At 32.5% G+C, this 19,539-nt stretch overlaps 1 protein-coding gene across 3 annotated transcripts; it reads left to right on the top strand.

Moving 5' to 3' along the window:
- Positions 1-1,866: 1,866 nt before the first annotated feature.
- LOC140447817 (E3 ubiquitin-protein ligase rfwd3.L-like) lies at positions 1,867-18,840 on the top strand. 3 transcript variants are annotated; one of them, XM_072540695.1, is made up of 4 exons: positions 1,867-2,035; positions 5,394-5,571; positions 5,808-5,905; positions 16,928-18,840. In XM_072540695.1, exons 3-4 carry the CDS (start codon positions 5,869-5,871, stop codon positions 18,472-18,474), a joined length of 1,584 nt encoding a protein of 527 aa, XP_072396796.1. In that variant the 5' UTR covers positions 1,867-2,035; positions 5,394-5,571; positions 5,808-5,868; the 3' UTR covers positions 18,475-18,840. The 3 variants fall into 3 exon arrangements, with proteins under 3 accessions (XP_072396796.1, XP_072396794.1, XP_072396797.1); XM_072540693.1 differs by lacking the exon at positions 5,394-5,571 and having other exon boundaries at positions 16,928-18,839; XM_072540696.1 differs by lacking the exons at positions 1,867-2,035; positions 5,394-5,571 and adding an exon at positions 2,223-2,345.
- The last annotated feature ends 699 nt before the right edge of the window (positions 18,841-19,539 follow it).

Genomic DNA, 19,539 nt, shown 5'->3' with positions numbered 1-19,539 from the left:
GACTTATTATTAATAAACGTATAGCGACATACGAGATTATACGTAGCTGTGGTTTCACACTCAGTGGTTTGTGGTTTGACCCTCGAAAGAGCTTAAACCAACGTTCAAATGAAGCCATCGGTTAAAATTAAATGAACTAATGTTCTTACAATTTTACTTGTATTTTTTGTTTCGTTTCTCCCGTTTAGTTTTTAATCTTTAATGTTAAGTTATCGTAGAGTTTTTATAACATCTTTAAAAAAACCCTACAAATTGTTTTTTGAACTGATGATGCTTTTAAAAATAAAAGCGAAACGTATTCGAATAAAGCAATAAAGTAGTTGACGTCTTTTATTTGCCAATTATTGACCGATAAAACCTCTGCTATTCAACCATTGAATATATTCCAAATTTAATCAACGGTCGTATTTTATATATATATATATATATATATATATATATATATATATATATATATATATATATATATATATATATATATATATATATATATATATATTATATATATATATATATATATATATATATATATATATATATATATATATATCTATATATATATATATATATATATATATATATATATATATATATATATATATATATATATAGTATTTTTCATATAAAAATGAGTGCACGTCACAATTTGTATAAAGTGACGTCCCTTATATTTAAAATTTCCAGAACGTCAACCTTGGAGTTCAAATTTTCCTAACACAGCTAATAATACGAAACCCATACGGAACTGCTCGATCTTTCATAGGCGTCAACATGGTATAATAATCAGAAAAATGTAATAATCATTATATTGGGAATTTTAGAATTATATTGATTAAATAACCAAAAACATTTGTTATTATTAATAATATAAATTTTATGAAATAACTCTTTAAGTCTGATATTCCACAAAATAATAATTTTAATTAAATATATTAGACAATTGTACGCAACTGATAGAGAAATACTTCCAATTTTTTGACAGTTCAGCGTGTGGCAAAATTGTTTAAAGGGTTGCCACTTTTTTAGAGTAGAAATTGTGTTTGTTTTGATTTCTTACACAATTTGATTATAATATATTATATATTAATATATTGTATTTATAAATACATATTAAATTTAGATTAATACCTTTAAAAACTAATTATTGTTGTGTATTGTGATAGTGCTATGCCAAAACAACTAAATAGTCTGTAGAAAGCTGATCAGCTTTCATATAAGATAGATTATTTTGAACAAGAAATAATGGAGGGACATTTTTACTATCAGGTAATGCTCTAAAAGTGGTAAGTTTAAAATTTAGAATGTATAATTTTGTATTAAAATGTTTTCTTATGTATTTTAGTGTGTTGCAGTAATCTTAAAACTAAGTGTGTTTACTGTTAATATAATAGTTTGACAAATAGTTGACATTTTAAAAATTCCTCAATTACTAACTATTCTGATGTTTTGGCAACGCTGTGGGGTTCTGACGTCGTAAATCTTGAATAACGTGCAAGCATTTTTATATGAAAAATGCTATATATACTCTGACTAGTACCTAGTTCTAGTTATCTAAAGTTTACATAAATTAACGAGCAGTGACGATAACTTTTTAGATTGTTAGATATGTCCTTCTCTAGCGCATTGAAACTATCCACTCGCTCTCTCACCAACAAAAGAGACGCTATACTTACTTGAAGAAGATAGCTGTACAGTCCGCTCGGTCTATGTTAATATATTTATTGTCTATGAATTGTTTATTGTCCTGTATCTATGATAAGAACCTTAGAGTAGGGAATTCTACTCGTCAACGAGTAGAATTCCCTACTCTAAGATAAGAACTATGAAACCATGGAACTGTTTCTATGTTCACACTACTTAATCAATAATAATAATATTGTCATCTGTCAGTGATATATGTTACAGATTTTTGTTATATTTTTTTACATTATTTATAAACCGTCTTTGCTAGTTTATTTAAACAAACCAAACATTGTATTGTATTAGAATATGAAAAAATATTAAAAATGAAATACTTTTTATACAGCTTTAAAAGGTAAGTTTTTAAGTTTAATATTAAAAAAAATATATATTGGTTACAATTGTTTTTTAATATGAGCTTTACTATATTCTTAAATTTTGATTGATCCGCATTTAAAACATGTAAATAATCAATTGTAATTAACAACTGAACTAAATAGCCTATAAACTAAAGGACTGTGTTCTTTGAAAATGCCCATGGTCAATAATTTTTTTTAAAACTTGTTTTTTTATAATACATAAATAAAAAACACGAATTTTTGGTTAACATCATCCAATTATAGTAGTTGATGCAGTTTTGAAATCAAGAATATAGTTAGTTACAGGTACTTACTATAAAAAATTATAAAAATTAATAAAACACTGATTTTGTTTGTGTTTTTTCTTTACATAGTTTGTATAAAAATGTAGTGCTTTTTTGGTTAGTCTACTTAAATTTGATTAACATTTTGACAAACAATTGCAGATATTCTCATTTTAAACTTATTTTCAAACTTGTATAAGGAAACTTCTGTCTCTATCATAAATTCATTTTGGAGTATTGTGATCACCTAAAAAATTTTGTATTCATTTAGAAATATTAGTCTTGTTTATTGGTAGAATACATCCATTGGTTTTATGAGAAAATGGATGTAAAGGTTAATTACATGGAATTAATAGAAAGAACGTCTGATGGGGTGGTTAACTTGATTATTCCTTGCTTTACTGGTGTACCAACACTGGTGGTAGCTAAACAAAAAGACAAAGCTGTACCCCCGTAATTGCTAAACTCTTTGATCTCCTAAAAAATATTTCATGCTGCTCTTAAGTATTTTATTTGAAAGTAACTTAAACAACATAATGCACATACATTTAAACAACATAATGCACATACATAATGGATAGTGGATAGTAATATAGGAATGATAATATGGGTATATAATATGAGAGCATAATGGATTGGTTATTTAAAATTTTATCAATGTAACTCTTTATCAAATGAGAGAAATGTATTTCTGGATTTGTTTTTTTCCAGCTGTAGGGAACTGAATGTTGTGAAGCTAGTGATCTTCTACTGAACTCACGTCAACATCATGTTGCATATGAATGTTGTTTAACAATCTCAAATATATCTAATTAGTCAAGACTAGCTTATGCTTACATTTATAGATACTTATATATTTTGCTAAAATTACAAAACACAATCTTCAAACTCATTTTGGCACATCATTGCCTTCTTCTTGTACTACCTCAAAAATGTGTAATGAAACATTTTTCTTTTTACCAGTAACTCCAATTGAAATAAAAAATACAATTGATCAACTAAAAAATAAGCCTAGTACTGGTATTGATAACATATCTGTAAAAATAATAAAACTGATAATTATTGATCATTATATCGATTCTGTTAACCCATTTAGTTAATCTCTCAATATCAACCAGCCAATTTCCATCCATATTGAAAATGGCAAAAGTTATTCCAATCTTCAAAAAGAATGACGATATTTCAAATTATAGACCAGTATCCGACCTTAGCATAATTTCCAAAGTAATATAGAAGGTTGTATACAACAGAATGTTAAATTTTATAGAATAATACAATTTATTAACTCCAAACCAACACAGCTTTAGAACAAAAAAAGTCAACACTCACAGCTGCATGTAGCTTGTTTGAGCGTATTTATGATAAATTAGATAGTAGAAACCACGTGGCAGGACTATTTTTTGATCTATCACGAGCTTTTGACTGCTTAGACATAATATTTATTCGCAATAAATTATATAACATTGGTTTTAGAGGGATATTTCTAGAATGGGTAATAAATTTCTTAAGTGACAGGAAGAGTGTTGTTAAAATGAAAGAATCAAGCTCACAACCATACATGACAAATAAAGGAGTACCACAGGGATCCGTGCTGGGACCATTATTATTCCTAATTTTTATTAACGAGCTACCAGATCACATAAGGGCACTTATAAAATCAATGTTTGCTGATGATACTTCTTTAATAGTCTCTGTACGTACACTCGAGGAATTGAAAATGACAATGAAGACTGTTCTTGACTGCTTTATATGCTAGTGTAATACCAACAGACTAATATTAAACATTGGCAAGACAGAAATTATTTATTTTCATTCATACAACTCATCTACCTATGACTAAATCTTAACCATCCATGATAGAAACAATATGTTATCTTCTACTCACTCTACAAAGTTTTTGGGTGTGTTCATTGATTGTAATCTCAAATGGTCAGAGCAAGTGAATTCAGTGAACATGAAATTGAATAAAGCTTTTTATGCTATATCTAGAATTAAAAACACACTACCCATCTCGGCATTAATGAACGTTTATTATAGTCTTGCTTACAGCCACATGTGCTATAATGTAATTTTGTGGGAGAATTCAGTAGATAGTAACAAAGTGTTCATTACCCAAAAAAAAAATTATCTGTAAAGCTTTTAATTTGGATTATCAACAATCTTATAAACCAATTTTTATTAAACATCAAATTTTAACTTTCTACTGTCTATATATATCTATGTTTACTTTATGTAAAAGAGGAAATCAATACATTTCCAGTAAATTCAGACAATCACTATTACAGTACAAGAAGTGCTGAATCTTTATGAATTCCTGAACACAGAAAATCAAAATTGCTTCAGATATATGGGACTGACCTTATACAATCATTTGCCAAAAACTGTGAAAGAAATACCACTTTCCTTTAAATTAAAAAAAAATGTTAAAGATTTTCTCTTAAGAAAAGCATATTATTCTATACTTAAATGAATATACTGAGTACAAACTGCAGTAGCTTCATATTTTACTTGTAAAAATGTTATTTTATATATTTTATGTTTTCTTAATTTTGTTACCCTGTAAATATTGTATTATACACATGTTTTTTATACTGAATTCTGTAGTGACATATCCTATACATTTATTTTGAATGTCTTAAAGGATCAATAAAGTATGACTATGACTATGAGGAATTTTTTTATGATTTTAAAAATGGTAATTACGCTGAACTTTATAACTTTTTGGACTCTATTAATTGACAGGATTGCTTGACTTAGAGGTAATGGATTTTGACAAGAGCTATGAGTCATGTCGATGCAGTGCACAAGTTTACCTGTTATTTACAAGGTCATAGCTCCTGTCAAAATCCATTACATAAATATACAATAATTTTAATGTCTCAACTAATATGTTCTATGAAATACTTTCACTATGAATTTTATACTTTATACCTGTGAAGAGATACAGAACATCAACTTTTCCTAAATGGTATTCCCATGAACTTAGAATTCTGGCATGTGAGAAAAGGTATGCTCACTCATTGTACATGCACATCACCAATGCCAATTATAGTAAATTTTCTCTTCTTAGGACAAAATGCAAATATTTGTCTGGTATATTCTTCAATCAATTATTCGAGTAATAGAGATTTTGGGGCTTGAAGTAGAGGGAACATAACAGTTTTTGAGTTTTGGAGGTTTTCAACTTATTGAGTTTTGATTTACTGTAGTACCAAAGTAGAAGAAAAAAACAAAATCAAAACTACTTAGTAAGTGAAAAAGAAATTCATTTAAATTTGGTTTATAAACAGAAACTGTCTGAAAAAGAAAATAAATAGATCTTTTATTACTGCTTCTTTTGACTTAAAGGAATTATTGACGGTTCTATATTATACATATGAGGAAGCTCAAGATGTATTTTTGTTCTCAATTTTGATCTCAAAGATAATTAGACTTTTCCCATTATAACAAATAACAATCAATTAATATACCAATATCTTTTTAGACTTTAAAAACAGTATTGTATACAACAATTTGGTAATCAAGCAAAGAGTAAACAGAACAGCATGTTGTCTCAAAATATTCCTGACCTTCAGCCGTTAAGTAAGTATCTTTTTTCTTATTTTTAGTTTTTTTTTTTTCGTATTTTAAATATTTTGTCATTGTTTTTCAAAATGGTTCCTTATTGTTTTGTATCCATTATGCAATTGAAAACAGTCTACTAATATGTGTACATAATTTATAATAATACTCTAAAAGTTGTATGAAGATATTATCTATGTACAAATTTCTTTTCCTTCTTTAATTTAGTTGCCATCAATGTTACATCTTAATATTGTTCTGAAGCTATTTTCTTGTGGCATTTTAAAGTAATTACAATTTAAATGGGAATAAGCCACAATTAAAGGTTAAAGTACGTTTATTGACTTTTCAATTTCCACTTCGGAAATCGTTCTCAAAATACAAACATTAGTAAATTAAACAAATTTTGTTTTTTTGTTACTTAGTGAAAAATTCTTCTAATAATTTAATTTTATCTGACTCATCTATACTTATATATATTATACTATACTTATAAGATTTCATTATATGAAATCAACTTTAACTTGAGAATATCCATCAGAAAAGATCATAGTATGTAATTCGTCTTCAAAAAGACAAACACATGCCATGATGACAGTAAAATTCTCCTGTTAGTGATTCCATAGTAAATTATGAGGAAAAAACCTCATAATACTATCCCGACATGGTAAGTATTTGGTCGTGCATTTAATTTACCTTCAATAAACACCAAATTCTGATTTTATGTTTGTTATTTAAAAAAACATAAATGGTGTATCCTCTACATGTTACTGACTTGCCAATACTGGTATTTTCCTCTTAATAACTTCCTCTTTCAATATGGGTAACCAGATCCTACTACATTCTGCCGAGGAATTCGCGACACAATTGGTCTCATTTAGCATAATTAGAGCCGCTTCTTTATTTTTCTCTTTTTACCATCCGTTTCTTTTAGGACTATATTTAAATCATTCCATTGAACCCTATGTTCATTATCCCATGCGCTTTTACGTATTTGAGATCTATCAAGTTCTCTATTTTTAATATAGGATTGATGTTCACTTATTCTAACATTTAATGGCCTTGATGTTTCACCTAAATTAAACTAACATTCACAAGGTATTTTATAAATGCAATTCTTTGTCCTTTCTTGTTCATTGTTAGGTTTGGTTTTGGATCCAAACGATCAGTTTTATTTAGGTGAAACATCAAGGCCATTAAATGTTAGACTAAGTGAACATCAATCCTATATTAAAAATAGAGAATTTGATAGATCTCAAATATGTAAACACGCATGAGATAATGAACATAGGGTTCAATGGAATGATTCAAATATAGTCCTAAAAGAAACGGATGGTAAAAAGAAAAAAATTTAAGAAGCGGCTCTAATTATGCTAAATGGGACCAATTATGTCACGAATTCCTCGGCAGAATGTAGTAGGATCTGGTTACCCATATTGAAAGAGGAAGTTATTAAGAGAAAAATACCAGTATTGGTAAGTCAGTAACATATAGAGGATTCAACATTTATGTTTTTTTAAATAACAAACATATAAAATCAGAATTTGGTGTTTATTGAAGGTAAATTAAATGCACGACCAAATACTTACCATGTCGGGATAGTATTATGAGGTTTTTTTCCTGGTTCTTCCTCATAATTTACTATGGAATCACTAACAGGAGAATTTTACTGTCATCATGGCATGTGTTTGTCTTTTTAAAGACGAATTACATGCTATGATCTTTTCTGACGGATATTCTCAAGCTAAAGTTGATTTCATGTAATCGAATGAACTATCTTATAAGTAAAGTCGTCCCAGGAACGCAACTCAACAATATTGGCAATATTATTTTAAAGTCGTCTACTTTAAAATGTATAATGTATGTCTGAATTGTCAATATTAATGAGTCAGATAAAATTAAATTATTAGAAGAATTTTTCACTAATTTCATTAACATTATTCAACATCATTCGCCTCTCGAAATCTCCCCTCTCCTTTGCCGACCTCCTTAAAAAGGTGGGCGGGAGCGTGCGGCACCCCACAAACAGTAGAGTCCGCCAAAGCAGATTTGACTATTCTATTTGTGAAGGTACCAAAACTATTATCAATAGAGACTTTCTTCCGCTCCATCGTCAACTATTCTCATAACCCACATTCTTACTTTACTTCTTCATTAGTATTAGATTTTTCGTTTTTCTATCACCTATTAATCCTCCTTAGTCCTCTCAAACTTTTTTCAATATATCCAACTTCCCCTCTTTCCTCACTTCTTTCTAGGAATCTAAGCACCAAGTCTGACCCCACACCTAATATTCTTCATGCTCCTTTTCTCTAAACTAAATTCAGAGCAGATTATTCCCCTTCAAAAAAATTTTTCATTACCATACATCTTTACCTACTTAACCACCACATATTATCATATTTTCATACTGTTTTCACTACACTTTATTTTACTTATCCACTTATCACATAACTTTATATAACTCATAAAACATCACAACTTTAGTTAATTTAACAGAGCCACCTAAAACCCAACTACTCTTGCAGTTTTCACATATCGTTACAATACACACCAAAAGCCTATTAACTTCATCTACCTACCTTAAACTCAAACTTATAACTTATCCTTTTTATATTTCTCAGGTACCAAATGTTCCTTTTAACATGTAGGGCCTCTTTCTTTTTCTTAAGTTATAACTTGAACTTGAGCAATGTTTGAACAATACAATACCAAACCACCTTTCAGCCATCAATTTTCTGTTTATCTTGCATGCTGGTCAACACACAAAACAACTTACCATCTTTATTCTTCACACCGAACCAGTAATTTATGTTCATGAACTTGTAACTTAAAAAATCTATTATATTTACCAGGTACCAAATGTTGTTTTCTAACATAGAGGGCCTTCCATGCTTAAGTTGTAAGTTAAGCAATACATGAACATTACATTATAAAAACATTCTTTTCATATTGAAATTTCATCTCAACAGCACATTCAAACATATCATTTACTATATCACTCCTCATCAACAAATTTTATAGAACCATCTTCCTACATATGTCTTTTTTACTATTTCCTAGGTCCCAAATGTTTCATAACATACAGGATCTGTTGTTAAAATCTTTAGTTAAGAACAAATTTAGACACATGTATAGTTGGTTGCCTATCGATACTTACAAAATTTTATCTACTCCAGTCTACCTGAATCAATTTATAAAACAAATTTTTTCAATGTTTTTGAACATAAATATAGGAGAAATTCACATAACAGACTACAACATTGATGGTTGATACTGTTATATTATTATAATTTTAATTTAATCAATTTTAAATAATGCTGGCTTCTGTCAATTTTATACAACTACCGTAAGTTGCACTGACTGCTTTGTTCCGACATTCGTCCTAACATTATGTCAATATTGTCATTTTTATCAGTTGTTATCAACAGGTCCTCGAAGACACTTTGTCTCAGGACCATATAACCGATGTAGAGCCTTACGTTGCCATGTTACCAATTCCAACGGTAACTTAAACATCCAAATTTATAATAACATATAATGTAACATATCTATAAATTAATAACATTTAAAGGGTTTTCACCCATATATTTTAGTGGCTCATAGCATGTATAATTTGTAAGTATTAACCACATTTTGCATAACCTTAGTCAATATTTTAAATTTTACGTTCTTTTAATTAAAGTGGTTATATACTTTCAGGTTACACTGATGATGGAATTTACATTCCGAAAACGTTCTGTAACGTATTTGTAATATAGCCCGTTTGGGTATTTTATTATATACCTTTTACTAAGGATTTGAAATAAAAAATTTTGTGATACATGGTATACAGCCAGCTACAGGAACTTAGTTTCCTAGTGGATCAAAACTATTATGTCCGATCATAACCTGCGTCAGGACGTAATCTAGTTTCCTGAACATTCCCACTACGACCTCAGATCGGGAATAAGCTTCTTCGTCCACCTTACCTTTCCGCCATCATTCGCCCATTCCCTTGCCACTCTATCGGTCTCTCTCTCTTTCTCTTTCTCTCTCTCCCTCATCTATATTTCCATCCATTCTCCTCGCATACGTCCTCGCTTCTGTCTTGCCTTGTAATTTATAGAAGACACAGATTTAAGCAAAAATGATGATCGCTGTAGCATCTTTATTGAAGGTATTTTTTATTATTTCTTTTGATGGAAAGATTTGATTTCACGTTTAGGGCTTCTGTACCAGTCGCTATGAGTAGTGCTGGTAGGAGGAAATACGTATAAGCAAATATGCACAGGCACTATACGTGAAATCAAAACTTAACTGCCTTTTCTTTATTGTGAAAGACTTTAGAGGAAGAAGAGTGACCTCATGCAATCAAAATTCATTTTTCATTTTTTTTTAACTTCCATTATTAACTTAACAATGTGTAATTAATCAGTTGACACATTATTATTTAAAACAAGGAATTTCCAAAAAAAAAAATATTAAAAATTTGTATATTTTCCAACACTAGATACATAACATAACCAAGTTTCTTCTTTCTATATAAATGATTTGAATTATTGTTTTGGGAATAACTTGTTAATTAACCTTTTTTGACCTTCAGTCAAATACAACAGGTATGCTATTCAAACTAATATCCCCTTTACATGCAGCTGCTACTCGCATCGTCCACTGTCCTGCTCGAAATAATTCCACAGAAGCATTAAAGGCAAATGACTGTTTACATACAGCTACCACAGTGCTGCATCAGTGTACCATCAGCAATGGAGGGCATATAAATTACTGCGGCGACAGCTCTGTGTGTTTTAAGTTTACAAAATTATCTTAACGTTTTAAAAATAAATTAGGTAAAAAAAACATCGATGTGGAAAAAGACGATGGTGGATGACAGCAGTTCATCGCATCTCAACGGTGTAAGTCTTTTATTTGAATAATAATTTGAAAATGGCTTCAAACATTTTTTTACAGAGGAAATATGACAAACTTTTTCAATGAACTAACTTGTGAGAAATCCGGAGAATTTTAACTTTTGCAGAATGTCATGCATAGATTTTGAATTTTTGCTTCAGAAAATTAAGCCCATGATAAAAAAACAGACTAAAGTAAGAATTCCAATATCACCAAAAATATGCTTGGTGATAACATTACGATATTTGGCCACTGGGGAGTCTGGGGACAGTTACCAAAATTTGCATTATTTATTTAAAGTATCAACACCAGCAATTTTGCTAATTGTGCCGGAATTTTGTAAAGCAATTAATATCGTTTTAAAGGGCCAAATTAAGGTAAACAATAAACACAAATAAGAGTTAGGAAATGTTCATTCTATTTAACCATTATTGCAATATTTATAAAGTATTGTCTTCCGCCATGGCGTCATGAAAGGCCGTCTGTGTAATTTCTGTGTATGGATCTTGGTTGGGTTGTGGGAAATAAAATAGTTGAAACATTTTTCACAACAATCTCTCACTATAGCCACAGAATAAATAACAATCAGAATGCCCACTCTCAGATGCCGCCTTTGAAGTTTGTCATCACGCGATCGCCATATTTTAAACGGAAACATAGACTCGAGAAGTTTGTGACAAGCTACGACAGAACTGTAATTTAAATTTTTAGAGATTAATAATTTAGTACATTTGAAATAATTTAATCTATTCTTCAACTAAAAGTACGAATAAAATAGTGCATATTATGTCTATAGTTGCCGTAAATAAATTAAACACACAAGATAAAATATCACTGAACAGCACTGGTTCCGACTAAATCATGGCTGATTCCGTCTGCGCGTACTTATTTTTTCAAGCTAATTGGGCATTCTGATTGTTTATTTTTCTGTGCTGTAGCTCTAAAAACTTCAGCACTTGGTCATTGCCCCACTCAACCATATTTAACAAAAAATTTACCAAATAATAAACAAATAATTCCGAGCACCGACAAGACAGCCAGCGGCATGTAAACAGTCACTGTCACTCGCACTGCAAGTTCTTTGATTTCCGGTAAAAAAACCGCCAACGAAGGGAGCGTACGACAGCGGCAGTGACATGAGTAATGGCAGCGCGAGCGACGTATTTACATACTCAAGCTGCCAACTTGCATGATCAATTCCCTGCTCACTGCCGCGGAAGTGAGCTGTATGTAAAGGGGGTATAAGATTTATGTAATTTAATTTAGACAGTCTTTGATGCATTTCTCTTTTCATTCTTAAGTTCACCTTTTCAGCAATTTTAAATATTGTTAATTTCTTATGCATGACACTTGTCAGTTGTCATTTTATGAAAAAGCATTTAAAAAGCCAGTATTCAATTCTACTCATTCTGTGTGTCGCCTCGACTCTATCCAGATAGATGGGTGCTTGCACCCGTATCATAACCAAAACTTTTAATGTATTTCTTTTTTTTTGTAGTCTTTTAATGTGTTGACTTTTTGATGTTTTTTGTAAAGTTTTTTAAATAATAATGTTTATGTATTTTTTGAACAATCGGATCCCTCATTCGCAGTGGTGCTTTTTAAATTTTGACGTAAGCTAAACATTGTTTCACTTAAATACTTATATTAAATTCGTCTATTGTTGCATAGCCCTGAAGATGGCTTTTAGCAGCCGAAACGCTCAGCTAGGAATTAAATGCTTTACACACTTTTAAAATACTTTTCTTTTTAATTCATTCATTTTACATAAGACATTTATTACAAATGTACAAACGTACACGTAAATTATTTATATAGTTGGGAAGTTTTCTGACCTGTTTTCGTATTAAAATATTGTGGGGCATTGTTCTGTGACATGCCTGATGGTTTGTAGTTGTCCGCGGTCTCAAAGTGCGGATAGTCGATAGCCACCGACGGTGGCGGTTTTTGGGTGCCATGGGTACAAGGCATGTTTCCAATTTGTTCCTCGGTCCATTCTCAGCTCCGTACGGTCGTCAGGTTGAACTCGTAAGTGGGTGATCAACATGCGAGCCATAATACCGCGGTTTTAAGAACGACGGTTTTACTCGCGGCTCGTTGGTGCTGATCGACTAGCGAGCAAAACAGTCATTGTCCACCGTCCACAGCTAACACGTGTTCAACTGAAAGTCAAGTTTTATGTTACTTCGCTATAGCATACTACGAAATTACAAAAAAAAGCGGAGACGCCCTAGACGTTGGGTATTTAAAAGTTTAACATATGCGGTAAGTCGAGTTGTTTTGTTTTTGTATTCTGGAGATGTAAATTTCCATAAACAAACACAGTCTCGTAAACAATATATAAATTCTAATAAAAAGTCGTAGCTGAGAGTTCGCATATCCATGATTAAAAACTGATCTTTTCACTTCAACGGTCTTTAAAAACTGCCGGTTTTGCTCGCCAGTAGTGATACACGCGCGCTTTTAAATGACGAGCCAAGTAAAAAATAAAACAAACTGACGAGCCGCGAGCCAGGCTCGTAGGTATATAAAACCGCGGTATTGCAATGATACACTGACGAGCTTTACCGACGAGCCACAAAACCGCAGTTTTACTCGCCTGCCGATCATGGCCTGTAAGTCGGTTATGGTTAGCAGCATCTATATTACGGTGGATTGGTAGATTATGATTGTTAATTATCTTTTTGTACTCATTTTGAATGGAGTGTATGCATCGTAATTTGGGTGGTGCATTGTGGATCAGAATGCTTCGATGTTACGTGTTCTCTACTCTTCTTTATGGCTTGGAAGCGTGGACACTAAAGCAAGTCCATCTGAATAAGTTGGCCGCCTTGGAATTTTGGTGTTACAGAAGAATCCTACGAATATCATGGATTCAAAGAATGTCAAACGTGGAAGTAACTAGAAGGATAGGAAATGAGGCGGAAATAATATTACCTATCAAAAGACGAAAACTTGAGTACTTAGGACATGTGATGACAGGGCAAAAATATGCATTATTACAACTTATTATGCAAGGCAAAATCTGAGGAAAGCGAAATGTGGGAAGGCGAAGAATATCCTGGCTTAAGAACTTAAGGAAATGGTTTGAATGCAGTAGTGCAGAACTTTTTAGAGCGGCAGTCAACAGAGTCCGCATAGACATGATGATTTCCAACCTTCGATAGAAGATGGAACTTAAAGAAGAAGATTGTGGATCAGGTCTGGAAGCCATTGCATGTGTGTATTTTGGAGTGGATTTGTCAACGCCAACAATCATTCTCATTGTTTTATTTAGTTAGACATCTATTTTTCACTGACGAGAAGACTAGGCCCACGTCAGATGATCTCAGGATCGATACTAATGCTCCCGATCCTGTGCTGCACCGCTTTTGGATGTTATTTTTGGATTTTAGTTTTATAGCCGTTTTTAATAGATGCTCTTTGAAGGATAAGGTTTTATCGAGGGTCACCCTTAGGATCTTTGGCATTTTATTGTAGGCGAGAGTGGTGTTTTCAAATTGTATGTTAATTATTCTTCCTGCAAGCTTTTTATTTAAGTCGACTTTACACTACATGATTTATCATGTGATTTGTCATATGATTTGGTCATAAGTGAAATTTACATATTTATACTGTGTGATTTGTCATATGATTTTGTCATAAGCACTGTCATGCGGCTCGTCATAGCTTGTCACAGGAGAATAGGATGGTACCTATTTCGCATGATAAAATCATATGATTTTCGGTAATAATACGGGTAACACCAACATAATTAAATATCGCGCCTTATTCTTATGTCAATTCAGCAACATTCCCTTACCGAGAGACATTCTTTATTTATTTATTGTTTGTTGCATTGATATTGAACCTATTATCTAATGTGTGCTATTGTGTCATATTTTTCTTTTATTATTTATTTAGTTTATTTTATTCTTAGTTTAGTGTTTTATAGTCTTCTTAGTCATAATTTTAGTTTAGTTTCTTAATTAATTATTTTTAATTTAGTATAATATCAACACTAAATTTGATATACCCTGTCCACGATTTCTTCGTAAGAGCCACCTGTAAGCCCAAAGGCGTCTGATCTTTTTCTTCTTACTGCTGTACGCAGTTGATGCCGGCGTATTATTATTAAAAGTCGGGAAGCCAATGCAATCAAAGATTTATTTTCCATTATAATAGTTAAAAAATCTAATAGTTGATACCTATACTGTGTCTAATATCTCTATGACCATAAACAAAAAGAAAAATCAATAAAACCTCACTCATTGTCACTCATATCATAAGTCATAACTTATCATGCAGTGTAAACACGATTTTTTAAAACATCATAGAAACGAGGAATCATAACAAATCTCATATGATATTGTCATATGATAAAATTATGTAGTGTAAAGTCTACTTTAGGTCGTAACAGGAAACGTCTGTTTTCGTGGCGTTTGGTTGGAGCCTTTATTTACGGAAGTCCTTTCCCACTACGTCTAATCCGTCTTAAGGGTTTCCTCAATTTTTTCAAATGATTTACTCCTTGTTGCAATGATCCAGACATTGGCGTAGTCAAACTTATGTCCCTTCTTCATTTTTCTAGGTGTGCCAATATCGGTTCCCATCACCACTTAAATCGTTCATTCGCACAGCATACTGTTGATTATGAGCAGTGTTGAGCAGTGGATTTACACGAAATTGTTCAGAGAATCTTGCAAACCATACCCTCTCTAGAAACTTTATCGTAGGCCGCTGTTAGGTCTATGAAAGCGGCTAAAGATTTAAGTTCTCTGAAATTCTGCCTCAATAAAGGTGGTAAATGAAAGAACTTGATCTGCGCAACTTCTCTTTAGTCGGAAGCCTGCCTAATCAGTGGGTATTTCTTCAAGGAGTTTTGTACTGATTTTGTTGAGGATGAGTCGTTCTAATATCTTAAATGTTGCTGATAATAGTGCCATTGCCCTGTAGTTTTTGGGGTTAGCATCATTTGGCTTGACATATTTTAATATAGCTATGATCTTTTGAGAGTTGAGGTATGTTACCAGTCTCCATGATTATCTGTGATAAAATGAGCCATCGATTCTCTCGCATTTTTGTTTCTGTGACTTTGGATTTTAGAGTTTTGACTCTCGTTTTACCTTGATTATGTGTGACTTACCTTTTGGTGCTTTAAACGTCGATACCAGATGTGATGCGATGGTATTGGCATTAATTATTCTTGTATTCCTTGTAATGAGAGTCCCACTACCTAGTGTTCTCAGTAGTGTGTATGCTTGTCTGCTTGATTTTTGAAAGTTAATTTTCTGTCTATTTGTGTTTTCTTGCTGCACCCAGGCTATCGAGCAGTTCGTCGGCTATTTCTTGATCACCACTTCCAAGGAAGTTTTGGTATAGTTCTTTGCTGTCCTAGGACCAACCAGGAATGCATTCCTTCTGATAGCCTCTTGGTATGTAGTTTTTAGCCACGCTTATTACGGCTCCGAAAATAATTTGTAATTTCTACTGGTAGGCGGTATCCAGTATAGAATCTTGTCCGATTCCACAGAAAACCCACTCCATATGGCGTTCTTTAGGTTTCATCTTGCGAGGGGATGATGGAGAGTATTAGGAGAATTTGTTGTTCCTGCCTCTATGATCACTGGGCGATGCTGACTGTTTGGGAAGTCGTCCTTTACCTTTCGTGAGACTGCAAAAGGTTGTCCCTTATTGTTAGTTGAGACAAAACATAAATCAGGTTTGTATCCTCTTTCCATGCTGCGGTCATGCAGTCATGCTAAAAACATAGACACAATTTTTATTATCGTTTAGGAGTTTTTGAAGGTGAAAGTGGTGGCACTTTAAAATCGTAATTATTTGTAGGAATCAAAAATTGTATAGTTCTAATTAGAGTATTTTAATTTTCTACTCCCTTTTATTTTAGCCGGAAGGGTAATTAAAGCTTAATTCCGAAAGAAATATTTGGAAAATTAAAGTGATATAATATTTTATATTACTTGTTTAAATGCAACTAAGTTTAAGTAACACACTAAACAGCGCAGCATTGACCTGGCCAAATTAATGAATAGGAATGATCTATGCTTGCTTTGTTGCAAACGAATGTATCTGTTATATATTCATTTCTTGGAGTTCTAACCTTGTATTTTTGGTTTTTTAAGAAATCACTCTAAACTTATATATTTTTTTTAGATGATGACGATGAAATGACACAGTCTACTGTCAGTTTATCTGGGAGCAGTTGTGATCAAAACTTAGTCAAACCCACGGACGAAACTAATGTTGAAACAGAGCACACCAAAAATAAGGATGATGATGATGATGATGGATCTCTGTGTCCTATTTGTTTAGACAATTGGACTAATTCAGGAGATCGTCGAATATGTGCGTTAAAGTGTGGTCATGTTTTCTGCTATAAGTGTGTGTACAGATGGTTGGATACTCAACAACAAAAGTCATGTCCCACTTGTAAGAAACCTGCCAGCAAATCAGAAATAAGACTAATATACGCTAAGAAACTTATTGCAATTGATAATTCTGAACTAGAAATAATGAAAGAACGATTATATGTAACAACAGAAGAAAAAAATAGACTTCAAGTAGACTTAGCGAACTACGTAACTCGTGAAGGAATTTTAAAACAGGAAATAAGTACTTTAAGAACACAAATTGTTGAATTAAGTAAAAATCGAGTACAAAGTTGCTCTGACAGTATGTACAACAAAAAATATGAACCGGACAAACGGCCCATTAAACTATATACCGACAAATCTTTGGAAATTTGCCGACACAGCGGATGTAGAGTTTTCGACACCAATACTCAAATAGATTTAATAATAGCGTCGTCTAAGTCCCCGATCGACTTATTTTCAGGTTTTGGTATTAAGAAAGTTGACATGTCAACGTACAAACCACTTGCTTTCATTCCTCTTCATAGCCAACAAATTAGAGATGTACGTTTTCATCCTGTTAATCGTTCGGTATTAACGGCGTCCATGGATAAGAGTTTTAGAATTGTAGATATTCACAGCAATATAGTAATTTCCTCCTCGACGCTAAATATGCCCTTGTGGTCGACGTGTTGGGATAGTAAGGACCCAAATCTGTTTTATATAGGCACACAAACAGGAAGTGTACTTAAGTATGACATTCGCAATTTTCAAGAACCTGTATGTACCCTCTCAGTTCCTGGCGATATGTCACCTGTGGTATCAATAGCGTCGATACCTCCAACACCTGAAGAGCGTTTTCCGTGTGGAGCTCTTATCCTGTGTAAACTTAATTCTTTGTGGCTGTTTGAAGACTGTAGAAATGACTATAAAAGAGACGCTCTACCTCTAAGTGGACCATTTATTAGTATGAAATATAATAGCTCGCTTAAACAACTCCTCGTTTCTTCTAGACCAAATAACGTAGTTTCTCACACTAGACATTCCGTATTTACACTCAATAAAACAAGTGAGGGGGAAGTAGTTTGTAATACGACACACACGTTTATAGGCGGAAGAATGCAAATGTTGTTATCTAAATCCTGTTTTATTTCAAATCAGCAGGACTATGTTGCGGCTTATGAGGAATCCATGAAGTGTGTAGTCTTGTGGAGCATAAATACAGGCGAGAGAGTTGCAGTCGTATCAACAAATGATGCGGTATTAGATTTAAATGGCATTTGCTACAATAACGAGAACTATTTGGTATCCTTAACGCAGCGCAAAATGGATTTTTTAAAGTTTGTCTAAGTTTTTTATTATTACAATTTTAAATAAAGCATAAGTTATAAAAAATGTATGTTTTTTATTGTCTGTAATTACTTGTTATTGATAGGAAAACAAAATGGACTAGGAAATGAAGCACTAAACATACCTATTTTCCACAGCTAGATGAATCGCTGTGCAACTTTTTGCATTGGATTCGGGAAAGTTTGTAAACATAATCATCATCATCATCATCATTGTTGCTACAGCCCTATAAAAGAGCCTTGACCTTCCCAAGTCTATTACGCCAGTCAGTTCTATCCATTGCCAACTGTTGCCAGTTTGCTGCGCCTATTTGTCTACCATCCTCATCTACACCATCCCTCCATCTGAGTTTTGGTCTACTTCTACTTCCCACAGGTTGTGACATAAGGATTCTTCTAGGAGGGTTGTTCTGCTGTGATCTTGCCAGATGTCCTGCCCAGCTTAGTCTTCCTATTTTTATAAAGGATACTACGTCTTTACCACCAAATATATGTTTATATCTGTGATATATCTCGTAGTTGTGCCTCCTTCTCCAAACACCATTTTCACAGATGCCACCAAATATTCTTCTCAGGATCCTTCGTTCAAATATAAGCAGGAGATTTTCATCTGCCTTGGAAATGGTCCATGTCTCTGACCCATATATCAACACTGGTTGTATAAGGGTTTTGTATATGGTTATTTTTGTTTTTTGGCTTAAGTTTCTGCTTCTCATATGTCTACTCAGTCCAAAATAGCATTTCTTTGCTAGGATTATTTTTCGCTTGATTTCTTCCGTCATGACGTTCTCCTTTGTGATCAGGGAGCCTAAGTATGTGAATTTGTCCACCACTTCAAAGGTAGAATTATCAAGCGTGAATTGGTGGCCGATGTTTCTGGCTCTATTGTTGGGTGTTGATGCCATTATCTTAGTTTTATTTTCATTTACTGTATTGTAAACAAAATACATGGTGGTAAAATAAAAATTCCATTTTGTGCGAAGTGGAAATAGGCTGGACACAACGAACGGAACGCCTCGAATATGGAACAAAGAAGTTGGAAACTGGCGACCGTACAAAGCGAAGA

Source organism: Diabrotica undecimpunctata, chromosome 8 (genome assembly GCF_040954645.1).
Source record: "Diabrotica undecimpunctata isolate CICGRU chromosome 8, icDiaUnde3, whole genome shotgun sequence".
NCBI classification, from domain to species: Eukaryota; Metazoa; Arthropoda; class Insecta; order Coleoptera; family Chrysomelidae; genus Diabrotica; species Diabrotica undecimpunctata.
The sequence above is the reverse complement of the archived record's forward strand: the minus strand, read 5'-3'. Positions and strand labels throughout refer to the sequence as shown.

Bases quoted from the DNA above. Each gene is read 5' to 3' on its own strand.
- LOC140447817 (XM_072540695.1), top strand. From the start codon at position 5,869: ATGTTGTCTCAAAATATTCCTGACCTTCAGCCGTTAA. The intron at 5,906-16,927 runs GTAAGTATCTTT...TATTTTTTTTAG, and splicing joins TCCTGACCTTCAGCCGTTAA to ATGATGACGATGAAATGACA.